The 26,297-nt window shown below is 39.3% G+C and overlaps 1 protein-coding gene across 4 annotated transcripts in view; it reads right to left on the bottom strand.

The window, feature by feature from the left end:
• Positions 1-26,297, bottom strand: part of EBF1 (EBF transcription factor 1) — a 496,283-nt gene that overhangs the window by 114,351 nt on the left and 355,635 nt on the right. For 3 of the 4 annotated variants that reach the window (XM_042449790.1, XM_042449793.1, XM_042449791.1), the window contains exon 8: positions 24,426-24,567. In XM_042449790.1, the coding sequence (XP_042305724.1) occupies positions 24,426-24,567 (142 nt within the window). The remainder of the gene's footprint in view (positions 1-24,425; positions 24,568-26,297) is intronic. The other variant, XM_042449792.1, reaches the window with a different exon arrangement.

Genomic DNA, 26,297 nt, shown 5'->3' with positions numbered 1-26,297 from the left:
AGATTTTAATGATATAAGACTTGTGAGGGGGAGGGGAGAAAAAGCTTCGATTTTCTTTTTCTTTCAAATGACAAGAAGATTCTAGATCTCTCTCTTCTCTCTCTATCTCTCTTTGTTTTCCTTTATGTTCTGTGAGAGAAAGAGATCCCAAGACCATATCTTTTGTTTACCCATTAATTTTTTATTTTGTTTCTATTGTTTCTCTTGAAAAGATAATCATGTTTGGCAGCCCATAGAAATAAAACAGCAGCATTGCTGGCTGAAGACTGACTGGAGAACAGAGTGCATTTTTGTAACACTCAGTTCATGTCTGTACAAAACATGATCTCAAACTCTTTTTTTAGTTCCACTATAATGGTGCTCAGTCTTCTTTAGGAGGATGTGTGATCTCCATAACAGCTTTACCTACCTTGGTGTATTCCAGATGCATTGGGTTATAACTTCCCTTATTATTATTATTAACCTTTATTTATGAAGCGCTGTAAATTTACACAGCGCTGTACATGCGATCTTATAAGCCATACTAGCTGCTGCTGCTGCTAATTTTAATCCAATATATTCGGAGAGTGCTGGGTCCATTCACATTACAGAATTATAGTACTATTATTCCACTTTAACTGATATGGTTCCAACCTATGGAATTCTTTGAATGGCAGTTTATAGAAGAGTATTTAGAAGTCTCAGACAGAAAGCTCCTCTAGTGCCTCTGACCAAACAACAAAACCCTGTTGACTGTTGAAGTGGAATAATGGAATTATAACTGTAGTGTGAACAGTACCCTAGTTGAGGGAAGGGTGTTCTGGAATGTTCCATATTTCAAATAAGTGTGTTTATTTTTAAAGGGGCAACCATGAAATTAATGCAAAGTATAAGGCCACAGATCCCATCACTTGAAACTTAAGCAGGGTCATCCCTGGTTAGTACATGCATTTAAGATCGCCAATGAATAGCAGGAGCTGTAGCCTATACTTCAGAGGAAGGAACTGGTAAAACCACCTCTGAGGATTCCTTGCCTTAAAAAACCCTAAGAAAGTTATGGGGTCACCATAAGTCAACAGGCAAATTGAAGACATGGGCGAACACACACCCTACATAATGTCTCAGTGCCAATGTATTACTGTTTCACTGAGAACCTCAAGACTGTGAAAGATTAAAAAATAAGTTAATTATTTTATACTATGACATGCTGCAGCTCTGATCATATATTACATTAGCTTACATTTCTCCCCTATTAAAAATAGCTTTCATAATCCAGAAATTATCAGTTTATATAGCTAACCTATAGGCTTTGTCAGGTGGAATAGGTGCAACAGTTCATGGATAATGCCAAGTAAGATCTCTAACCTTGCCACAATAGACTTGTGCTAGAATTAGCTAAAAAGATCCAATGTTGACCCACATGAGCAGTAACTTGGCCAGTCTCCCTTCATAAATTCTCTGATAACCCTTCCTGCTAGGCTGTGATCCAAAATACATTGGAGAAATAACCCAGTTTGAGACTGTTTTAACTGCCCTGGCTCAATGCTAGGGAATTCTGGGAACTGTAGCTATTTAGCCCTCTCTATGAGGTGCCACAATACACTACATTTCCCAAGATTTCCTGACACTGAGCCGGGCAGTTAAATCAGACTCAAACTGGATTATTTCTGTACATTGCTTTGAATCTATGTAAAGATGGTTGAATCCACAGACCACAAGGGACAAGGTGCGGGATGAGCAACTGACAATATGTGAGCTGCCCAAAAAATCTGAAGAGTATATTAAAAGAGAAGCTGGCCTAATTCCACCTTCAAATCCAAGATTTTCCCTGAGTTTTGTTCAATGGTATAGCTTCCCTTGTTTCCTCAGGTTCAAAGCTGGGAGAGCTTCACAAGACCAGAATCTTAGGAGCTATCTCAGGGTCTCCAGAGCTTCATTGTGCCAAAATTGAAAGATATTTCTTACATGCCATGGATGACTAAGCTCCATATGAAACAGCTTTCCTTGTGCTCTAACATTCTGAGAAATTTTCCAGTTGATTTGACCAAAGCAAAACATAACAAACCGTCATGGAAATGAATACTTGGATGTTGCCAGCATCATCCCAATGTAGTTTCTTACCATCTTACTGTATAGTAATCTCACAATGAGAGGAATGGTGGGAAACTATCACCAATTCATAATTACATGGGAAGGAAAAAAAAATTGTTGCAAAGTGCCTAATAGTCAGCTCTGTCTTATGCTGACCTTCTCCCAAGTTTTTCTTGGCAAGATGTCTTCAGAGGTGGTTTGGCCTTTGGTTCTCTCTTAGAATGTGACTTATTCAAAGTCACTGAGTGGATTTCTATGGTTGAGTGTGGATTTCCACCCTGGACTCCCAGAACGTGGGAGCCTGTGTGATGTAGTGGTTTGAGCATTGGACTATGATTATGGAAACTAGAGTTCAAATCCTGGCTCAATCATGTAAACCCACTGAGGTGACCTTGGGCAAGTCACACTCTCACAGCTTTAGAGGATGGCAATGGCAAACCCTCTCTGAAGAAACATGTCAAGAAAACCCAAAGTCTCTTATGCAATACATAAATTCTGAAATCAAAACCCAAGAAGTCACTTCAAAGCATGCATTCATTTTCCATAATTAACAGACTATGTTAATGTATTATAGGTAATACAGTATTTGGAATTTGGAATGCACCTTGGAAAAGTCACCATTCTGGCTGGTGGATTCTAAGTCCTGTAGTTGTCCCCTAATAGTAATGTTTCCAAGTTCTGCTAGCTGCCTACAGCCATATACAAATTGGCTCAAGAGAAACATGCCAGAGAGTCAGGCAATATTAAATAGTCTTGAGTCAGTTACTCTTTCTCCACTTCAATTCTTGGCTGGTGGGAAAGTGAGACAATACTGATACATTACACATGGTTCTTGTGAAAATAAAGAGTGATTTAACATAAGCTAAATAAATGGAAAGCTAGTAATAGAATAGAACTTATTTGTTTTCAAAGAAAGGTTTCATTTCAAAGGTGTTTGACAGAAAGTTGCATATTGAAATGTGTTAAATGGTGAGTAGTGCTTACACCTTTGTTTTCTACATAGAAGAAAACAAGGGAAATAATTTAAGATAGAATGGATTCTGGAATAACCATTTTCGACAGGCAAGGAAAACAGCACTAGTTAATAATTACACAAAGGGGGAAGAAACAAGAAATACTCTTTACTGGAAATTTTAACACTTGAGAGTGTTTCTGGAGAAAAAAACAAAATGGGGGGGAAAAGGAGAACAATGTCGGATAAAAGTGTCTAATATAGAAAAAGGACTGTGAAATTCATTTTTAGTGACTGTCCCTTCAACATCTGGGTTTTGCATCAGTGTAATATTCTGCAAAATACTGAATTCCATGGTTGCATTTTTTTTTTCAAATAAAAAAAGGATAAATATAACAAGATTCATTGTGTAAAAGATGCAGGTTTTGAATACTCAAATGCAGAATATAACCATTTCAGAAAGAAAGTTTACCTGCAACTTGAAATTGACCTGGTACATACAAGCAACACCTCTCCCTATCCAGAGGACCACAAAATGTAAGAGAAGATTGTGCACTCTATGTGCACTTGAAAGAGGAATGAAAATGGCTTTGCATGTGCTAACCCTCCAAATGCTTGCATTTCTGCTACTTGTGTATCTTGGTACTAAGGAAATTCTTCCAAAAGAACATGCTGACACTTCATAATGCCAAAAAAGGGGAATAGTTTACATAGCAAGGACTGGAGAATGGTTGTTTAGCTTCCAGGAGGCAGTACATGATCAGTTAGTTCCTAAAAGTTAAAACTTCTATTAGATTAATTAGTTCTATGAAATTCTCCTAATGCATGTGCTTTACACTAGTGACGGCAACCCTGCTAAATTATATTAGAGTGTAAGAGCTTGTGGCTCAGTACTCCTATTCTTTTCATGGCCTGTGAGGATGTCAGATAGAAATACATTTATCTCCCTAAATAAACTTAGATTCATGATTCCCCAGGCCTGGTCTTCTAATTTCTCCTAGAGCTACAGGGGAAAGAAAGTCCACTTCACACTCCTTGTTGTACATGTAATAGGTGATCAGCACTTCCAGCTTGGCTGTGTTAGTGTTACTAACTTTTAGGCCATCAGAAAGGGAAGAAGCAATACAAGGAATGAAACTGGCACTTATCCTACTTTATAGCACATCATCTTTGTGCAGTGGATACTGCTTATCAATTCTTAGGATAGGAATAAGGAACTTCCAATCTGCAGATTAGATTTAGCTCCATCTGACCATAAAGCTTAAGTTAGCCCTCCATATCTACTATGCAGACCTTGATTTTGCCATTTTACATAAGGGACAACATTTTACTATGACATTGTATTTAATTAGACTTGAGTATCGACAGATTTAGGTATCCATGGGGAACCAAACAGCAGTAGATACCAAGGACTCACTGTATTGATCAGTGACTTGAGGTATCAGGTAGCAGAATATTAAAAACAGAGATGAAAATCCTGTAGCCCAATGTGCCCTTGCCTCACACAGCTATGTCTGCACACACATCCACAGTCCCCATGTTTTTTCCTCATTCTTCTTCCCCTGCCACACATAGACAGAGATAATCATGCCTGCAGGGACAGTGTGATTCTCCACCTCTAAAACAAAACCTTCTCTTTCTCTTGCTTTAAACCAGAAGTATTTCCCCACTACCACTACAAAGTAACCTGGTCATTTCTGGTTTTCTGTAAAGCAGAGATCCCTGGAGGATTGTGATGTTAGAAAATGTCCCCCTGCCAGTTTCTGTGGTTTGCCTGCTCCTGATCTAAAGCCTGGAACGAAGTTGCATCAAACTAAGCTCCACATTGCAGCCCAGGCAGCAGCTGCATGACACTGAGTCACATTCCTAAGAGCTATTGCATTGGGGGCATAACTCTGAACATAGACTCATCGAATCATAAAGTTGGAAGAGGCCAAAGGGGCCATCAAGTCCAAGCCCCTGCCAAGCAGGAACACAAATCAAAGCACCCACAACAGATGGCTATCCAGCCGCTGTTTAAAAACCTCCAAAGAAGAAGACTTCACCACACTCTGAGGCAGCATACTCAGTACTTGAATTGTACTGAGCTATGCTTTGTAATACTCAAGTGAGAAAATGCCAATATTGACCCCATCCACTTTGTTTTGGCCCTGTCATGTCCTTTGTAACTATCAAACATACCATCCACAATCATCATCTGTGAGTTTATAGTAGCCTTCAAAATCTATGACAAAGCCAAGAATTTGCTTTCAAATCAGCTTGAACACTGGAACTCTTATGTAGGACTGGGTCAGCTCTTTTAAGCTTCCATGTTGTCCACCAACAGGAAGCAGAGGCAACTGAAGCACTCAATTACTGCCAGCAATGGTGTGATACAACATGAAACAGCTCAAAATCACACATGTATTCAAAATCTGAATTTGTGCATTTGGATAGTTTATGGGCAGTTTGGAGAGGCTTCTGGCCCCTCCACCCATAAGCACGCCCCAAGCAGTATGGGATTACAGCAACCAGATGCCATGGTCCCAAGGCTGGCCACAGCCATAGTCAGCAACGGACGGCAAGCAAAGAGTGTGCTCCTTTTGCAGTCGGGTTTGGCTCGCCTTAGGCAGCCATGACGCAGCTTTAGCCCAATCCAGGAGTGTGCATCATCTGGCAGCGCTTTTGGTCTGTCTATTTCAGACCACTGCAATATGATCAAACTATCTTTAGTCAACAAAAGGGTGGGAAACTGCATCAACCATTAAAGGAATCAAATGCTCTGATCAAAATTAAAATTACACTTGTCCCTCCATATTCGCTAGGTATGGGGCAGAAGACCCCTGTGAATATGGGAAAATGGACAATGGATATTTGCTTCTTCCCTGCCAAAGAGATGATTAGTGAGAGGAAGGAGGTAAGTGGGGTGAAGCAGATAGCCAGAATGGAGTGCCCTGTAGCTGCTATAGCTGCAATTGGGCTGGGACTGTGGGGACCGTACGGCCCTCTCCCAAAGCAGGTCATCACTGCAGGTCCCAAGCTGCAGTGCCCAGGAGTAGCTTTAAAAAAACTCTTTTTTCAGCCTGTTCTTTGTACCAGAGAGCAGCCTCAATGTGGCTTCTGGCCACTTGGGGGCGTGTGTCATATAAACAACAAGCCCACAAAGCAGCCAGAAGCCACATCTTTTGGCCTGTGTGTTCTGGGCCAGATTCTTACAGCCTATTTTTTAGAGATAAAAAGAAGTCTACATAAGTTTGCCTGGTCCCAGGTCTTGACCAGAGTTTGTGTCAGCGCAACTGCTGGGGTCCAACAACCACTGTCAGCAACTCAAACGAGTCCTGGGGTTAAATCAGACCCTTGGAGCAGAGCTGGCAAATTTCCAGAAGCCGAAACGTGGCTCCAAAGTCCAAGTTGGGATGACAGCAACTGGATGTCTTCCAGGAACTGCAGCAATGCAGGAACCTCTGGGGACACACAGCAAACCGATGCTGTAGCTTCTTCTGATAAACCACCAGAGAAACTAAGAGGCGTTACAAACCGCCGCTTTGCGGCGGTCTCCCAGCGCTGCTCTTTGCTCCGTGAGGGAGTCGCAGTATACAAACTGTGCGACTCCCTCGCGGAGCAAAAAAGAAGCTCCAAAATGGATCTTCTTCCTGCGGCGCTGTTATGACGTCGCGAGGTGCCCATGGCGCACCCGCAACGTCATAACCGCTGCGCCCCATCTGGACACTATGCGTCCAAGAAGTAAACATGGCGGCGGCTGTGTGGAACGGCTGCCGCCATCTGTCACGAACTGAGTCCGTGATAGGGAAAGGGGCGTCTAGAAGAGACGCCCCTTTTTTAAAATGGGACGTCCTGAGGACGTCCGAAATGGCGGTCTATAACCTGCTTAAGTCCTCAAAGTGCTCTTTATTAACAGTGCTATTATACAAAACTAGATCTCTAAAACTCCAAACCATACCAATCCAACTCCTTCTACAAACCCACACCACACCCTTGCAACCCCTGGGCTTATATAGCCTCCAGACCATGTGGTCTCCCAAACCCAGTGAGTTCAGGTGTGTAACCATGTCATGTGTCTCCTGTGCAATCTAGACACATGGTTTCATCATCCATGGCTACGTGCACTTGGGCACTGAAGTGGCCTTGAGACAATGAGCTTCAGCTGAGCTTGATCAGCCTTGCCACTCTGCTGAATGCTCATGGCCAAACACACACACATCAAGCATTTCCCTGTGTGCTGTGTTTTAACCCTTCAAATCCCTGACAGTTTGACCTCAAAAGAGGGCTATACTGACACGTTATATATAAAGAGAATGGCAATAATGTACACTACAATAGTGTACACTAAAAGTCAGTATGAAAAAGATATTGTTTCAAACACTTGATATGGAATGATATATCTAGTAGTGAACTGGAAAAATTGTTGTTAATTGTCGTCAAGTTGACTTCAACTTATGGAGACCCTATGAGACCTTCAAGTCACCCTATTATCAACAGCCCTGCTCAGGCCTTCCAATCTCAGGGCTGCAGCTTCCTTGATTGAGTCAATCCAACTGTAATGCAGTTTTCCTCTTTTCCTACTGCCTTCCATGTGAAAAAAAATTATTGTCTTTTCTAATGAATCACCATGTCTCATTCTATGTCCAATATATGAAAGTCTCCGTTTAGTCATTCTGCCGTTTTTGAGTTGAATAAACAACAAGCACAGATTGGTCAAACTGAAACCTGCAAGTGGTCAAGGTATTCTGGAATACAGGATGATGCTGGTCACGCTCTTATCACTCCATGAGCCAATTCAAATGTACATTTAAGGACAAATGAAAATTTAGGCCTCATAGGAATATATGCACAATTATATATATATATATATATATATATATATATATATATATATATACACACACACACACACACACACACACACACACACACACACACGAGAGACATAGTTCCCTCTCTGATGGGAAATATTACAAAAATGTTTGTATATTTTCAATGCCTTTTCACATTTCTTTACCCCTTTGTGAAAATTCAGTCATGCAAAAACACTGTCTTTTGTGCAAACAATACTTTAGGCACAAAAAACTTTGTTTTGTGTACAGTGTTTTTTGCACCAAATTTTATTGATAGCTGTGTAATAGCCTTGCAATTTGTTTGAGCATCCAGGATACAGAATTATAATAAGTCTGATCTATCCTACTTAGATATACTGGATGACTCTTTGGCAACAGGATAATTATTTTGCTGCTACTACAGCTTTCCTTTACCACTGAGGAAGACTTTTGTTGAAACACGTTTGGATGTTTTGATACTTTCTACTTTTAATGCATTTTGGAAGGAGTTTAGATACTCCTTTTCATTAATGCATTTTTGTACGGTATATTGCACTGTTTATACCCTGCTTATTCTGATTTTGATGTAAGGGAATGCTTTGTCATTGCATCATCAGAATATTTTAGACATTAAAACTATTCTTATGTTTTACTCTGTAAACACGTTTTTCCTAGACCATTCTGTTTGCTATACTGTCTTGTTTTTGGTTTAGGCTAATACTTTGTTGTCTTGATCAAAACATACAAACAACAATGAGATTATTTTTCCTGGGGATGGAGTGCTTGGGAATAGAGTCCCAGGTGCCACCAAAATATCACCTACAGAACCAATTTGAGACAGATATGAGCTCTATCCAAATACTTGTACAATTCTGATGGAAGAAAAGAAGTTTGGAAAACACTTTTACTGCAACACACTAAAACATCTACTATTTCATAAATGTCTAAGAATAAGTACTTTTTCAGTATGTGCTTAAAAGAAAAATAATATTTTTGAGACTGAACAAGTCCATCCTTTGTATTGCCACTCCTGCATCCCTGATTATTAAAGCCAAATAATCAAAAATATAACCATGATCTCATTTTTAATTGGATTCTGCTTTCGAACACAAAACATTATATGGAGTATATGAACTATAAAAGTTTAAAGTATTTATTTATTTATTTATTGGGGTGACCATTTTTCTAGGAAATGAAGAGTAAAGGAGAATTTCCACCCTTCAAATAGTGACAATAAAATGATTACCCCTCCTCAGTTTAGCATAATGGTTCAGAAATGCTCATAGCATATTGCAGAGTTAAAGTGGAAATTATTAGGTAGCTGTTCTTTGTTATAATAATGATCACTCCACAAATAAAAGCTCTTCTCCCAAAGGTACTGCAAGGCACAAAATGCTAATTCTGAAGATTATGTGCACGCTTTTATTAAATATTACTATGCCCTGTTCTGTTTGAGGGCTTCACTGCTCTGATTGTTTTATGAGTGCCATGTTAATGTCAGCCCCATCTTGCTAGCAGCAGGCACACATTTTAGCTTTTGCAGGAGAATTGATCAAAGGCTACGTGCTGTGGGAATTGCTGAGAAAACACGGACAAGCGGTAAAAATCTAACTGATTAATTGGTTTAAATTTCATTTCAGGGTGTTGAACTTTGGCTTGGGACTCTAATACTACACTAAGAGTCAGGGCCTAATTACCAGATTTCCAATTTGCCTCAACACAATGGGGGAGACAGAGGAAAATGAATACTAAAAATAATTATAAGGGGGAGGGGGACTTTTTCTGCCTCTGTACTTATTTAACTGCTAATGTTCTGTGTGTGCAAACAATTTTACCAGGGATGCCCCCAGCATCACCTGCTGGGCCAACAGACCCTCTAATGATACAAATAAATTAAGAAGCTACTGACAGTGTCAAACATTGTGATTTGGTGGATCGAAGGGTTAGTGATTCAAACGTTCACAAGCAGGCAGTAGTCCTATCACACTCTTCATTAGTAACTAGAATTTATTAGCAATGGGCCTGTGTTTCACCATCAAAGAGGGGGAAAATCTATTTCATTGATATAAAATAAGGGCAAACAGTGCTTACTGGGAGTTTATGGGTGGCCTTGGAAATAAGGGTTAATTGAACTTAGAGGTGCAGGTTTACTGAGGCAAATTAGTGGCATGTATTGCTATCAGCAAGGTGCTGCTGTTGATCTTACTTGGTCCTTGTAATCCATTTGTGCTATGATTAATATAGTTTGTGCTGGTGCCTACAAGATTAACCCACCTGTTAACCCCTTTCTCCACTATTCATCATAAAACATTGGTTTAGTTTCCATATGCCACAGAGGAGACTCTGGTGATGATAAATACCATCCAATAGGTCAAAATGGGCAAATGCAGTCTTATTTTATAAAATCCCATTAGAGAACTGGAAGAAATAGAAAGTGCCAAATAAGTGACATCTTTAAGGTACAAGCAAGAACTATGAGAGGACAGAAAATTCTTTGTGAAATCTATTTGCTTTGGTTTTAAGTATTCTTATATGAAAATACTTGTCTGAAGATCTGAAAGCAATCCAATTAAAAAGGTGTATCTGACACTAGAGCAGAGATGCACATGCAGCCTTCTGCTGCTTCCTGTATGGCCCCCAAAACTGAAGGAACCCACTGATATTTCTCCAGATAATGTCCTCCTTTTGGCAGCAACTGACTGAGCAGTTTCTGCCTAAGATTAACAAAGGCCAGTTTTAAAAGCAAAGGGAATGTGGAGTCCAAATATGGAGACCAGGTGGGTTGAGGCATTTCCAGGGATAAAATAAGCAGTCAGGGAGATGAAGACTGAAGTACAGACATTGTTCCATGAGTAGTATGGGAGGGTTTCACACTGTCCGTGCTCATCTGGACTAGATGGGTGGTTGGTTTCTGCCTCTAATTCAGAATGGTGCCCCCTGTGACTTGTGGGGAGAGTTTGAATGCCACCTCCCACAATGCCCCCAAATCCCCTGATCTGGACCAAGGGAACTCAGCTCAACCCAAGGGCATTTTGCTCAGGAATCTTCTAGATACTTCTATGATCAGATGGACTGTGGGGGGAGCACTGCTATGGACTCTCATGATCATTGTTTTCCTTCGACTGGTAATCATTTTACTCCATCTCTGTGACCACTAAATTTCAGAACAAAAGGAGAGGAATTTTTATTTCCCAGTCTTTGCAAACTGAGGGAACTGTGTAAGGATGGTTATGTGCCCATGCATACCTGTCCCCAGAGTCTCCAAATGACAGTGGAGGTAGCATTGTTGCACTCCTATTTCATTTTATTTTACAATTTTATTTGTAACCTTTCTTCCCCCCCCCCCAAAAAGCTGGGATATTCAGCTCTTATTGAGAAACATTTTCTTAAATTAAAATGTCCAATAAATGTACACCTGAAAGATTTAACTTTACCAAAACATGGTAAGGCATTCTCTAATCAGACTCTGGAGTGCCAGATCATTGACCCACCTAAGAGCTATGAAGGGATGTTCCACCCTTATCTACTCATTTCCTATCTGACACTATCATCATCATTCAGACTGGCAAAATATAATTATGTTCTCTTATTTGACACTGAGCCCTAAACTAATTCAGCATATAGAAAATGCAGTTTAGAGTTTATGCTGGACATTTCATAGAAATGCCAATCAATGTGGCAATCAGTCCCAGAATCCCACTGGTGACTTAAAAACAGCAGAAGTTTAAATTACATCAGCATCAGTCCCTTTTCAAAGCAAAGCTGTGATGGGGGGACAGAGTAATAGCAATAACAAGTACATTTCTATACCACTTATCAGTGTAAGCTAATTGCCCCCAACAATCTGGGTATTCATTTTAGCAACCTCAGAAGGATGGAAGCCTGAGTCGAACTTGAGCCCTTTTGCTGGTATTGAACTTGCAACCTTATAGTTTGTGAGTGAGTGACTGCAGTACAGGCATTTAACCACTGCACCACCAGGACAGAAGCAGCAATTTAGGAGCTTCTAGGGCAACTTCATTTGTTGTGGGGGATAAATTTCATTACTGTCCCCCTTGTTGTTGAAGTGGCTGGACAGCCCCTTTTCCTCTGTTGCTGTGCTACTTCCTCTGCCACTACGTCTTCTTCTTCCATAATAATTATACTGGCAAACAGAATCTTGGCCTAAATCTTCTTTAAGGTTTTTATAAGTAATGTGAAAATAAATTCTAGGGCTTTACTGTGGAATTTTATTTGTTCATTTGTGATCATTAATTTAACTACCAAAGGAGTGTGTGTGCATATATACATTTTCTCTATTTGTAAGCAGCACGTAACAGATCGGGGGGGGGGGGGGGAATTCAGTTTTATGTCATCCCCCAGTTAAGAGCCAAAATAAATACTTATTGATTTTACTTTTACTTTTATTTTTTTGAAGTCACTCACTTTGCTAGAAAGAAAAAAGGGAAGATATTTTGTTACACTGCTTTGCCTTCACACCCAGGAGGCAGGGAACATCACTCAAAATATGATGAAATGGACTTGCTATAGGCACATGTGTCAGGAACCTAACTGATGAACATGTTCTCTAATGAAGAGGAGGATCAGAAATTAGGAGGGGTATATTCTCAGCTGTCCAAATCTTCTGTGCACCTATAGTTGTATAAATGCACTGTTCTGGTGCTACTGAACAATATTTCTAGCAGCTGATATACAGTTGGCTGAGCTGGCTTGATGCCAGCATGGTGTAGTGGTTTGAGTGTTGAGATAGGATACAGGAAGCCCAGCATTTAAATCCTGTTCAGCCCTGAAAACCCACTGGATGACTTTGGGCAAATGATCACTAGCTAAATAGTGAAAGACAATAATAGGATCATTCCTTGTACAACATTTTTATTTACATCTTGGCTTCTAGAAGAGCTACAGCCTCAAAAGAAGGGAGGGGGGATCAGCCTTACAATCTAGACCAGCTGATGGTCTGAAAGGCATCACATAAGAGCCAAAATTGTAAAAAGTACTGAGTATTGGACTAGGACTTTGGGAGACTCAGTTATGGACACCTATGGGGTAACCTTGGACAAATCACATTTTCAGAACCTGAGATGAAGGCAACAGCAAACCACCTCTGAAAAATCTTGTCAAGAAAACCCTGTGATAGGTTCACCTTAGGTAAGTCAGGAGTGACTTGAAAGCACACAGCAACAGAGTGCTCCTATAATCCAGTCAAAACCCAGCCAACAGACCATATGGCAACCCTACTGGCAAAAATATGCTAGTGCAGTGGGTCTTTCTCCCCCTTCTACAGCCCCCAATATTTCATTCTATACCTGCTCCCCAAGGTTACCGACCCTTTCAACCCGATTTTCAAGCCATACAGTAGCAGCCAGAGGAAAGGCATTTGAGCTGCTTCTGCCGACAGAATTGTTTAATTCAGTGGAACCTTAGCCCAAAGTCCACTTGCTCTGAAACTTCAAGATCTTTTTTAAAAATACATATTTCTGCAGCGTTTCTGACTATGATTATTTTTAAGATCAATTAATCTCTTTGGGAGAATGTAGAAAGAAAGCAATTTAAAGAAGGCAAAAGAATCCTTTAGAAATAGATACCCTTTATATGGATATATAAGGAAATTGTTGGGGAAAGAGCAACTGTAATTCAGCTACTACAAATAAAAAAAAAAATCAAATGTTCCAAGAGCTCTTACTCTTATTTTGATTTCTCTTCTAAATAAGAGGCTACCATTTAATGCAATTTTCCAGAGGCTAGGAATCGTAAAGTCAAACATGAACAAGTGTACTGGAAAATCTGTGACGTTAATCTTGGCCCAAGTTATATTTTTAACAAGCACTGAATTTGTGCATTGGATAATCCAGATGGCCATAGAGGAATCATCCTGATAGGATTAAACCTTTGTGCTGAACTCTGCTCCATCTGTTCACTGAGGTTTGCCTCTGCCTATTGGAATATAAATTTGCAGACTCTGTGTGTTTTTCAGCATGAGTAAAGAATGTCACTTCACAAACACACACACTAATGCACACACACTTGAACACTTATTAGTAATGGGTAATAAAGGTAACATGAAGTTTACTGCCAAAAAACAGATTGGATGCATTATTCATCTGAAGAACAAAGTGTGAAATATTTAAATCTGAAGAAAAAAAATATTATTTGTTGTTGTGGAGGCATTTGTTCAATTGATTAAACAATAATACCAACATAAATTCATAAATGAAGGTATGCCTGCACACAAAGCAGCTAGACTCATAATTTTTGAGAACTATTATCTGCTGTTAGAATCCAAGATACAGTTTTATTCTTACACACTGGAAAACAAATATTCCCTACCAGTCAAAACTACAATGGCCATAGTTATCTTGGTCTCAACTTGGTTGCAAACTGAGGAGTAAGGGCAAAATAGTAAAGAAGAGGGAAATAATTCTAGTTTTACTACAGCTATGAACTAATAAAATCACCAGCTTCTGCATTTATTATTGCTAACTGCCATATGATGGAAGGATATATATTCATCTTCTGCTTAGATTCAATTTAAGCATGCTCATGACAGGCTACACCACTGGAAACAAAAGAAACACAGAGGTCTAGAGGAGTTCTATAGAAAGCCTCAAATTTCTAGAATATTAGCTGGAAGATGCTGATAGGGGAATCTGGCTACCCCTAAAGGTGGCAGGGATGAACCCCCTAACAATTAACAGCTTGGATAGACAAAAAAATCTTACAAAATAATGACTTCTCTTAGACAAGTGAGGGCTTGGATTTGGCAGAATCCTTAGCCAGTTGTGACTTTAATTAGAATGCAATTTTGACTGGTGAAGATGCCCAAAGGACCACTTCGCTGACTCTAGATCCAATGAAGCTGTGCTGAATCCAAGCCTCTCACAGCATAATTAAAATTCCTCAGGAGTCTCTTTGTCCTAACTTTGTGACAGTACTGAGGTTGTGAACTTGGGCTGAAGGAGATTTGGATCCTAAATAACCTGATGCCTTCCATATCCCAACAGCTTCTTTGTCTCCTTTTCAGCTCATTTGCCTATTCTTCTGCTGGTTCTCTGAGATCATCTGGTAAAGGAAGTTGCTCTCAATAGAGGAGTATTTCTGCCAACAGGAGAAGCTTATGCCTACCCCTAACACACTACAGGCAGTGTATCTTTATATTAGTATTGTACTGGCTCTTTAATAGTTCTCCTGTCACTGTTAATACGTGCTGTTGTTGTTGGGGTTTTCAGTGCTCAGACCCCAGCATCCTCAGTATCTTGTTCTAATGATTACAGTTGTCCTGTAATGTAGGTCAGTATTTTTATCCTATATTACAAAAGGGGAGCTGAGGTGAAAAAGAGTAGTTAAAGATAGACAAAAAAATGAAAGTGGAGGATTCCTTACATGTAATTCTATAAATCCCCCCTACACACACACACACACACACACACACACACTATGTACTAGTTCTGTTCTCATTACATCTTTCTGTTTGACAGGTCAATGTGTCTTCCAGTGGTGAAACAGTACCAGCCACCTCCCTGCCAATTGAGCAACACTCTTTGGACCAGTTTACCAATAGCTCTGGCTTTCAGCTCTTACAGGAGTGAGCCTCAGGTTCATGTGTTGTCTTCCTCTGCACTTATAAAATTTAACTTATACATGTAAGTTGCATGACTGGTGCCATTCACATAAAAATTTACAAGGGAAAGCACGGTTCATATCCAAGGCCAACATGAGATGAGGGTGCTCTAAGAACCTGTCCCCTCCAGGCTGTGTGTCAGCCTTTAAACACATTGTGCAAAAATGGGTCAATAAGACTGAAATCTTACATTTCATAACATGTAACATTTCTGAATACATTTCTGAATACATTCTTAGTCAACGTGCCTGTTCTATGCTCCAGAAAGTTTACAAAATGTTTAAAGCCAAAGAGTTATTGTTACAGAGTTCATTTTAAAACCCAACATCTTTGTATTGAATACCAGAACTTTTAGAGAGCAATCACAACCATTAATATCAGTACTGCTACTTCTGGATCCCTCCTTTTCGTACTAATAATACCATTTAATAAGGGTGGTAACACAACTATTTGTACAACAAGAGTGCTAGGCCATAAGGCAGTGCTTCTAAACCTATCTGATGTGGGAGACCAGCAGCAGTTTCCCCCTAAAGAGCTAGAGATGGGCACTATACTTGTGTCCAGTGGCTACAACTGTTTCTTGACTTCCTAGAAACTCACTGTGGACTGGTAACCAATAGCTTGCGCACTAACACTGGTCCATGGACTACCACTTTGACTAGCACTGCTACAGAGCAATTTGTGTAAAAATGCATAAAATAAGCACATATGGCTTTGCCACATTGCATCTGTGACTCAAACCCCAAACAGTCAAGTGCATGGTGGTTCCTCTCTTTGCCAGACCCTTGGGATGAGTGACAGGAAAAAACTACTCCATAACTACCCTATCAGTTGTCATATTGAGTACTTTCAGAGATAGGCCAGTAGAAAAGCCCCACTGGGCTCTTCTTATTCTTAACATGGTTTGACATAGCTATAAAAATTGTATTTTATTTAATAAAAAATGTGTAAAGCCAGTAGTGAGAGTCCCCCTCCCTCCATTTTGGAGGGCTACAGCTATTTCTTGAGATGGATATAGAATCAAAGCAACTGCCAAAGAGCCTCTGTAATTTTACATAGTACATGGGGAAAGCAGGAAGGAAAAAGCACAGCGCTGCCCCTTAAAATAAGAGCCATTTAAACTGCTTGTCAGTTGTCAGCTTGACAAGGCCACTTGAATATATTCGGGTGTATTTGCATAAATGCTCACGGTGAGTTCACCATGGCTGCTAGCGCTAATGGTACATAAAGTAATTTAGTCACTTCTCTTAGGCATCCTGTCACAGTGATGAGCACCTCCTCTTTGCCTTGTTGCATATTAGATCATTAGATAATAAAGTGTTAGAGCATGCAAACCGACAGGGTCTCTAGCACTATAATTTGAGGCTACTGCATTATGCTATGGAACAGGAAAAGAGAAACCACTTGCGCAATTGGCTTTAAATTCAAATATATACAATTCTAGTCTGGATAATTCCTTTGGAGCGATGCAATTTTGTATATTTTTGTGGAGAAATCAGGCGGGAATTGTGCAGACGTTCACCCACATTTCACTGCTGCCTTGTTTAGTAGTTTATTCTATAGTGAAAACATAATATTTGAGCAGTACATATGACAGATCAAACAAATGTATTTATTGTAAATTAATACAGGAGTGGGGAAACTTTGGCTCTCCAGATGTTTTGGAATACAACTCTCAGAAGCACTTGAGATCATGACCAATGGTAGGGAACTATGGGAAGGTCTCTCCTCTGCCCCACTAGTAGCTGAACTTAGCACTCTCCATTGGCAGTTTACCTATTTTCACAAAATTGATCCTTACTGCTTCCTTTGTCATGTTTTTCCCTGTTCCTTAATAGAATCCCAACTTTAGAGCAAGTTTGCCCATCAAAGTATTGACACTAAATAACAGCTGGTTGCTAAAGATTGTTCACTTGTTTTTCACAAGCCACCTTACACCATGAGGAAGAGGGTTTCTTTAATCTAATCACAGTTAAGGCTAGTACTACTACTACTTTGCAGCCATTACAACATGCACAGAACTGGAGAGACAGTCAAATTTGACCTACATGGTTAAATGCTACAAGTAGATGTTTCCCTCACTAAATTTGCAGGAAACACACAGTATATTTTCTCTCAGTTCCAGATAGCTGCAGTGTGGTTTCAGTTCTTTCCTAACAGGCCCATATTTGGCTATATATTTCCATTCTGAAGAAGAGAGTCAACATTTAATTTCTAAAGGAAAAGTTACTCAGGTTCCATTCTGCCAAGACAACAGAACCTCTGATCAGCACCATCCCTTCTTTAATTCCAAGTTCCAGAAACTATGATTATTAGAGGAAATCCACAGTAGCCTCAGCTTCATCTCTTTGTCTACAGAAATGACATCACTTTCAAAAATGAACCATGGGGTTATTCAACACCCCTCTGCAAACTAGTGCCCTTCAGATGTTTGGAATCCAGCTCATATCAGTGAAGACTATTGGCCATCCCAGGCTGCGAATGATGGAAATTATATTGAAACACATATAGAGGTCACTAGGTCCAGGAAGAATATTTTACATCATTGATTGTCTCAAGCAGGTGTTGGAAGTCACTCTGGATCATTCTCCATGCACAGATTATAACTACTACTTCATGTTTCTCAGGACAGATGCTAAGCCTTGGTGAATCTTGGCTCAAATTAATTTATATCACATACTTTCAATAAATTTATGGCATTGTCGTCCCGAAGTCTGACTCTATCCATTCTCAGGGTCTTTATAATTATTATTTTATTTCATAGGGTTTATTGAAGGTAGCCATCACAAGGATTTTTTAGCAATTTAGTTCTAAAAAGAACAATACTAAATTCCCTACTCCAGCATGTCCACAGTTACCATATGAAGATATCTGCCTAAGTATTTCTAGGAGCTATGAACTGAACAGGCTACAGGGAAACAATCAAAGGTCATATTGCATCACAGCAAGTAATCACTACAGGTAATAACTACTTTGATGCATAGTTGTCAAAACAGTAATGAAAGGAGTTAACTGCATCAGGCTTACAACAAGTCCTAAAATCATTTTACAGACATGAAACTTAAAACAGATTTTTTTAAAAAAAAAGATAAAAGAGGTATATAACATATACAAAATTGTATAGTAATCAGATTTATGTGTAAATAAATAAGTAAGCGGATGAGCCCTCCCTCTAGTCCATCTGTCTTGGTCCATGCCTTAGAGGGAGAGAATAACTGCTGGACCTGATCCCCTTCCCTACCACCATTCCCTTCTCCTTTTGTGTCGTGTCTTTTTAGATTGTAAGCTTGAGGGCAAGAAACCGTCTAATTAAAAATACTAATTGTAAGCCGCTCTGATAGCCTTTAGGGCTGAAGGGTGGGTTATAAGTACTCTAATAAATAAATAATAAAATATGTAGAGATAAAGGGGGATACACTCTAAGGAGGAAATCACTCTAGTAAACTCTGTTTAAACATACCTCCTCTTCAGTACTGAAATTAGCAGCTCTACCTTTTCCACACACACACACACAACCAAAAACCTACAACATCAGCTTGACCGTAAGACTCAAAAATATTTGTGGCATGATAGAAAAGACTTAGGCCTAGGACTTCCAATATCTTACATCTATAGCATGAAGATCCAGTTTTGAGCGGAATGGTTGGGAGCACTACATTTTTCCTTCATGCCCAGATGAATATTTCATGTGACAATTAATGCTTTCACTTCACTAAACTATATATGTTGAACCAATTCTATAATTATGGGATGTTTTCCATCCCAGAATTCTATACTGAAACCTAAAACACTGGTTTCCTCTGCATTTATCTGGATGTAAATAGATAATTTTGAAACAAACCATGACAAATAAAGAAAAACAATTAGTTCTTGGATCCCACACTTGCTGTGGTGGGTGGGTGGGTGGGTGGGTGTGCACACATGCACTTCCCTTCAAGTCACCTGTCAACTTATGGTGACCCAATTAATTAATTTATAGTTTATTTGTATGCCACCTTGCTCCCAATTTGGGCATAAGACAGCTCACAAAAGTTTAAAAACAACAACAATAAACCAGTCCAATTTTTAAACACAATTAAAACACGATATTCATTTAACAAAAACAAAATGTAAAATCCTTTAAAAATACAAAGTTACTAATATAAAATCATTAAAAATATACCAAGAAAACACCCCAATACAAAATCTACCAGGGCACAATTATATATTAAAAGCCTGCTTGATAAGAAACGTTTTTGCTTGCCAACAAAAGGAGAACAGAGACTGATATAGCAAATATAGGTTTCAGATACCCTGTTCTGCATATTGTCCCACTATGAATAGATATTTCTGGAAATAACTGCACAATATTCCATATGTAGAATATTATTTTATTGTTTTGCAAGATACAAAGTCATAAACAGGATACCAATAATTCCTGTATGAAAGCCTGTGTGGTCTAGTGGCTTGAGTGTTGGACTAGGACTTAAGGAGACAAGGGTTCAAATCCCTGCTCAGCCATGGAAAGCCGCTAGGTGACCTTGGGCAGTTTATTCTCTCAGCCTCAGAAGAAAGCAATGGCTTGCCAAAAAACTCTGATATGTTTGCTTTAGGGTCACCATAAATCAGAAATGACTTGAAGGTAAACAACAATATTTCCAATGTTTCCTTTGACAATATTATTTTTTGTTCTGAAAATTTTAAGTGCAGAGCTATGCTGCTTAATATTAGAAACATGTAACAAGACCTGAAGAGGTCCAGCTCAATTCTGTCAATACCCATTCAGAATTAAGTCCCAATTATTCAGTGAGACTTATGCTCTGGAAAGTGTGGACAAGACTGCAGCACCAGATCAGTTTTAGCAGATGGAGGTTGCTTTCAGGAAAACAAAAATATGTCAGACAATACAATCATGAAGTTCACTCATCATATGTAATCATCCCTTAGGGCCTTGCTTTGTTGGAGCTTTTTTTTTTTTTAAACACCACAAAATAAGCTGGCACAGAGAAAACTATTTCATTTACCACATTTCAGTCCTATCCATTTCCTCCAACCTAATCTCCCCAATGAGAGCTGCATACTCAAGAATATAACAAAGTTAGTGGCTGTTCATCTGCAGGCAAGGCCAACCCAATTTTGCTACCTGATGGAAAGAACCTGAAGTTGACCAGGACACTGTTCTCCACATACAAGGAAGGCTAGTTTAGGTGACATAGAACATTCATGTCACACATCCAGCTTTCCCAATATCTCAGTCCCTTTCGCTCATCATTCTGCCTTGCGCCTGTTCACTGCTCCCTCAGACTTCTTAGTCTAGCAGCAACAGCATGCATCTCATGAGTAAAGCACACACAAAGACACATGCTGCAGTGCATGGCCTGGGATGGCAGGCTCTCAGCAACCTTTCCTTTGGCTCCCCCTGTGACACATTAGAAGGTGACAAGTGAAGGCAGTCAACCATTCAGCCTAGGCCACCAATAAGAGAACATCAAGGGTAGAGAAGGTGTATGGAAACATTTGGGGAAGTAGTGTCAGGGAGAATGGCAGGTACATGTGCATGAACATTAGTGTGCAATCTTTAATTAATGAAAAGACTGGCTTTGATTATGGGCTGCTTTTCTAACTCATTCATTTCTACAAAAGGGAATAATTGTCAATGACTTCTATTGTGTTTTAGCTAAGAGAGTGACCATGGCAAAGTAATGTGCCAATTCCAGTTTTATAAAATAACTGCAGAATTATGGAGTTTAGTGTCACCTTGCTTCAATGGAACTTTCATAGCAGTCATTCATACAATTCCTTATTTTATGAAGCACAGGAAAAAATTGGGACAGTTTTTTCTCCAAGTGTGAGAACAGGAGCATTTCCAGTCTGAAAGAATCTTAATAACTAGCAGATGGTGCTTCCTTGGGGTAGGGGATATCTAGTTTTATTCTACTCTTTTTTTAAAAAAAGTGAGTTTAGGTTTGTGTTAGGAGGCTTCAAATATGAATAGATACCCTCCAAGTAGTTTTGCCTTTGCTAATTAATAAAATAACAATTCACAAATACCTTAGTAAAACTCAGCCAAAAATTATAACAGTGAATTGTTTATTAAATTAGGTTGCTGCCACGGTTGGGAGAGAGAAACTATAGCATGAGTTATAGCCTGAAATGGCTCATGGTCCACATAAAATGGTAAAGCTAAATAAATACAGATGTAAATTGTGTTTATATAATAAGAAACACTGCTGAGCTAAGAATTTTAGAATAAGAAATGTAAACTTGTGGACCCAATCCATTTTACATTGACCACAATCAAATTTATTCATATTAGTAGCTGTAGTAACATCAAGTGGGCTTTTTGCATAAAACCAAAGTAAAACTGGTAGGGTCTAATAATATTGCATCCTAATACTGAAGGAAGAGAGGCACATTTTCACTCTACAGTTTATAAATGGAATTACATTTTCTTGGGATATATTTCAGTTTACACTGAAACTAAACAGTCACCTGGGAGCTCCATGAAAAAATAATCTAGACATAATCTGCATTTATTGTGTCCAATGGGAGTTGTGGATTATTGGCACCCTAGGTGTTTGCACTACAGGATAGGCTCACTACACCAAACCTCAAAAGAACCTTTTCCAAAGAGATATCCATGTCAGTCTATCACAGCATCAAAATGAAAATGGAGCCATGAGAAGAAAGAATACAGTCGCACTTTTGAGAATAAATGGTTTATTTAGCATGAGCTTTCGTGGATATTAATCAGTTTCTTCATATATATTGGATTCATATTAATTAATTACTATTTCATGGATTAATATCCATGAAAGCTCATGCTGAAATAAACCAGTTAGTCTCAAAGATTCCTCCTTCCCACCACCACCCATTTACCTTTTTTTACTTTGTTCTGTCAGGCTTACTCTAAAATTTGTATATACAGAATCCTGCTGAGCTAAGAATTTTAGGATAAGAAATGTAAACTTGTGGACCCAATCCATTTTACATTTACCACAACCAAATTTATTCATATTACTATTTGTTGGGTGAGGTATTTCGAGAGTCCCAAAATATTAACTCTTATAAATTTGATCCTACACACACACACAGACACACACACACACAGACTGCAGCAGGTAGAATCAATTGTGGATTAGCCAGGACATCTTTAAGTTCTACCATCTTGCTCCAACCAGGAGAGACATCTGGGGACAGATTCTGCTTTTCTTCCCCTCACTACTCCGACCCCCCCCCCCCCGTGACACCAGTGGGAGGCAAAACAATGCTAACTACAAAGCTGGCTTATGTGTCCCCCCCCCTCCACACACACACCTACTGGGAATGGGCCCTAGGAAAAGAAAGGCCTTCATATGCTGTGGATCCGCCCCTGATCTAACTGCTTTGATCTGCCCAAAACATAATCCTGGAATGTCCCCACCCTTTGCCATCTAAACATGTTGGCAGATCTTTCTCCCTTGTACTCCTCTGGGGTTAAAAGTGCTGCAAGACCAGCATTCTTCTTCATAGTGGAGCAGCATTTCCACAATGGCCTAGAGGTGTCCTGACAGGCTATAGTGTTGCAGTCTTCTTACCAATATTAAAGCAAAATGATACAAAGGGGTGCATGTATAAAATCATGTATAAAATCTGGACTAGAAAAAAAAACCTTCCACTTGGCTGCAGGTATTCATTTCACAATTATAACAACTACAATCAACTGAGAGCCTTTGTGGCTGAGGAGCGGGTTATATACACTCCCCAAAAAATAAATAAATACAATCAACAGTCATTTAAAATACAGTGGAATTGGGGGGGGGGGGGGGGGGAGAAATAATGATTTACCCAAGGCTAAATTACAAGCCTATATTTCTAGTTTTAGCATCGTCAGACAGCGACATGAAAGTGCCCTGTGTCCAAATTTGGCTCAGAGTGATGGGATGGACATGTAAACATATTTTTATAGTATCTGCTGTGCAGATCAGTCTATCGAAATATGACCTCAGTTCTTTCTGAGTCAGCTACTGGAAACATAATCTTCAAATAGGTCATGAGTGTGTTCTTGTGGACATTTGAAAACAAGCTAATACTCTATCCATGTGATTCATGAAAGTAGAGGAAAAATTATCACATCTCTTATCCTTGCTTTGCACCTAAATCACAGTACATCTAAACCAAGCAAATGCTGGATGATGGGCAGAATTCCTTAAAATCTCATCCACACTGCAGTAAGAATCTGGTTTGACAACACTTTAAATGTCATGGCCTAATGCTATGGAATTCTGGGAATTGTAGTGTGTTGTGGCACCAGATCTCTGTAACAGAACAATACATGTCTCACAAAACTACAATTCCCAGACTTCCATAGCATTGAGCCATGGCAGTTAAAATGGTGTCAAACTGGATTGTTTCTGCAGTGCAGATACACCCAAAGTCTCTAAGTTTCTTGTAACACAGGCGCTGATTCACAGAGCCATAATTCTCATGTAACGGCAGTAAATATATTGTGGCTGTCTCCTATAACCTGCCACAGTCAGTGAGACTAGAGTTTACAAATTTGTAGACACCTAGAATCTGCTATATTCTGTGAGAACCATGAATCATCAGGAATGTGAAGAGTTTCCTATGTCTAACTGAAGAAAACTAGGCAGCTCTTGTGCATATAGAATAATTTTAGCACAATGCTACTCTATAGATCCTGCCTATGTGCCTTTCAAATATGTAACAATAACCATTAATTTTGTGATAGGACCTTTCCAGCAATAATCATATGAGCTTATAATCAACTGGTTTGGTTTTTAGATGGGCTGAAAATTCTATGCCAGCTTTGAGTAAAATACTCCTTAAAAAAGATAGGGAGGAAAAAAACCCTGACCCTTGCGTACTATGATCCCATTAGAGCAACCATCACTGGGTGGGGAAGGGGCAGGGGTTGGCAGACAAGGAAACAACAACAACTCAAAGGGACTCAAAGTTAAAGAAATGATGGCAACCAACAAAAAATGCCTACCATGTTCCAGATAAGAGGGCGTACCTTCCGAAGGATCAAGCCTTCGAGCTCTCCGCCCATGTTTGGAATTGTTGTGCACAAACATGTTATCCGACACTGCCAAGACATGGCCATCCACATTGACTGTTGTAGATACCACAACCTGTGAGTGGAACAGCAATATAAGGAAACACTTTAATACAATTTAAAATGAAATAAGCACAGAGTAATAAACCCAGAATCTTAAATAACAGCTGGGAGCTGCAGAAAATTGCACAGCTATTTCGCATAATAACTAGTGCTTAGACTGTGCGACTCTAACAAGAGATGCTGTTGATGAGTGGGTCTTTGGCATCATAGGCTTTTGATGTCATTTTAAGTCAGATTGCACAGTTTGTAGCTGTACTGCAGAACACAGACCGCTAAACATCATTTTAACAAGAGCAGTGTTATTAACTGCTTTTTAAAAGGGCTTGCTGCATTTTATCCCACATCATCCTTCACTGTGCATGCCAGAGTAGATAAAGCTGTTGTCACTGCAAACGAGAATTGATTCAAAAACAAAAGAAAAACAAATGTGTGGTCTGTGAAGCTGGAATGAGAACAACTGTATTCATCATGCTGTTATAGCTGTACTGCCAGACGTGTTTGCACGTCTCCAAAATTCTCACAAACCTGTGTATTTCTCTCTCTCTCTCTCTCTCTCTCTCTCTCTCACGTGCATGTGTATGTGTGTAACAGGCACTACAGAGCTTAAACAGTGTTTCTGAAGTCCAGGTAAACATTTCTTTTAGCAAACAATCATCTTGGTATTCACACTTAGCAAACTTGTACATATCCTAATTCATTTAAGCAACTAAAAACGAAGACAATATTTTGCCATATTATGTAGGATACTTGAAGTTATAAAGTCAACAGAATCAACAGAATGCAAATATATCATTTGCAAATACACAGCTGTTCAGCTAATGCATTCCCCTGCAAATTTCAAATATGTTTCCAATTTGTATCAGGACACAACAATGTAACTGAAGCTCATTATGAATAGAATATAGACTCTTCTAACTAAATAAACATAGAAAGATATTTAAATAAGAAAATAAACATGTGTGCAATACAGTCATTACCTATCCAGGTTTAAAATATGTTCAGACTACATGGTTGCTTCCCCAAGGTAATCCTGGGCTTACAGAAATGATAGCCTTTGTTACCTATTAACTCCAATTCTATTCTTTTTGTTTGTTTGTTTGTTTTTGGTACATGGGCAGCACTGATACTGTAGGTTATACACATAAACATCAGTTCAGGTTGCTTTATGCTCACGCTAAAAATAAGGAAAAAACTCACAGCCAGTTCAAAAGTCTGCAAATATTAGGAACTCAAGGTGACTATGGTGCCTTTAAGAGTGAAACAAGGAGCTGGTGTTGTTCCCTCAGGAAGCCTTACTTCATAAAACTGAAGTGCATATGGAATATATTTTGATACCACATGAGATATATGGAATCATTCCTTAAGCAAAATGATAAGAATATTCCTTATATCAATACTGGGGTCATGGATTCAATCTGGTTCAAGAGCCACTGTGCACCAAAACCTATGACTGGGTGATATTTTTTCTATTGACTGGTCTATTTGACACTTCTGTTAGCTACTATATATATAAGTTAACCAACCCATGGGACAGCTTCTTCTCCAAGAGTTAACTAGATGCATTTAGTTTTATCAAATTTGTTACCAATCAGTATTGTACTTTAGGCTTTTTAAATTAGATATGCCTACATTAGCTACAGTGCCAGCGTGCTTCAGTGTTTTGGGCATTGGACTATGACTCTGGAGACCAGGGTTTGAATCCTGGCTCAACCATGGAAAGCCTGGCAACACCATGGAAAACCA

The sequence above is a fragment of the Sceloporus undulatus genome, chromosome 2 (genome assembly GCF_019175285.1).
Source record: "Sceloporus undulatus isolate JIND9_A2432 ecotype Alabama chromosome 2, SceUnd_v1.1, whole genome shotgun sequence".
Lineage (NCBI taxonomy): Eukaryota > Metazoa > Chordata > Lepidosauria > Squamata > Phrynosomatidae > Sceloporus > Sceloporus undulatus.
The sequence above is the reverse complement of the archived record's forward strand: the minus strand, read 5'-3'. Positions and strand labels throughout refer to the sequence as shown.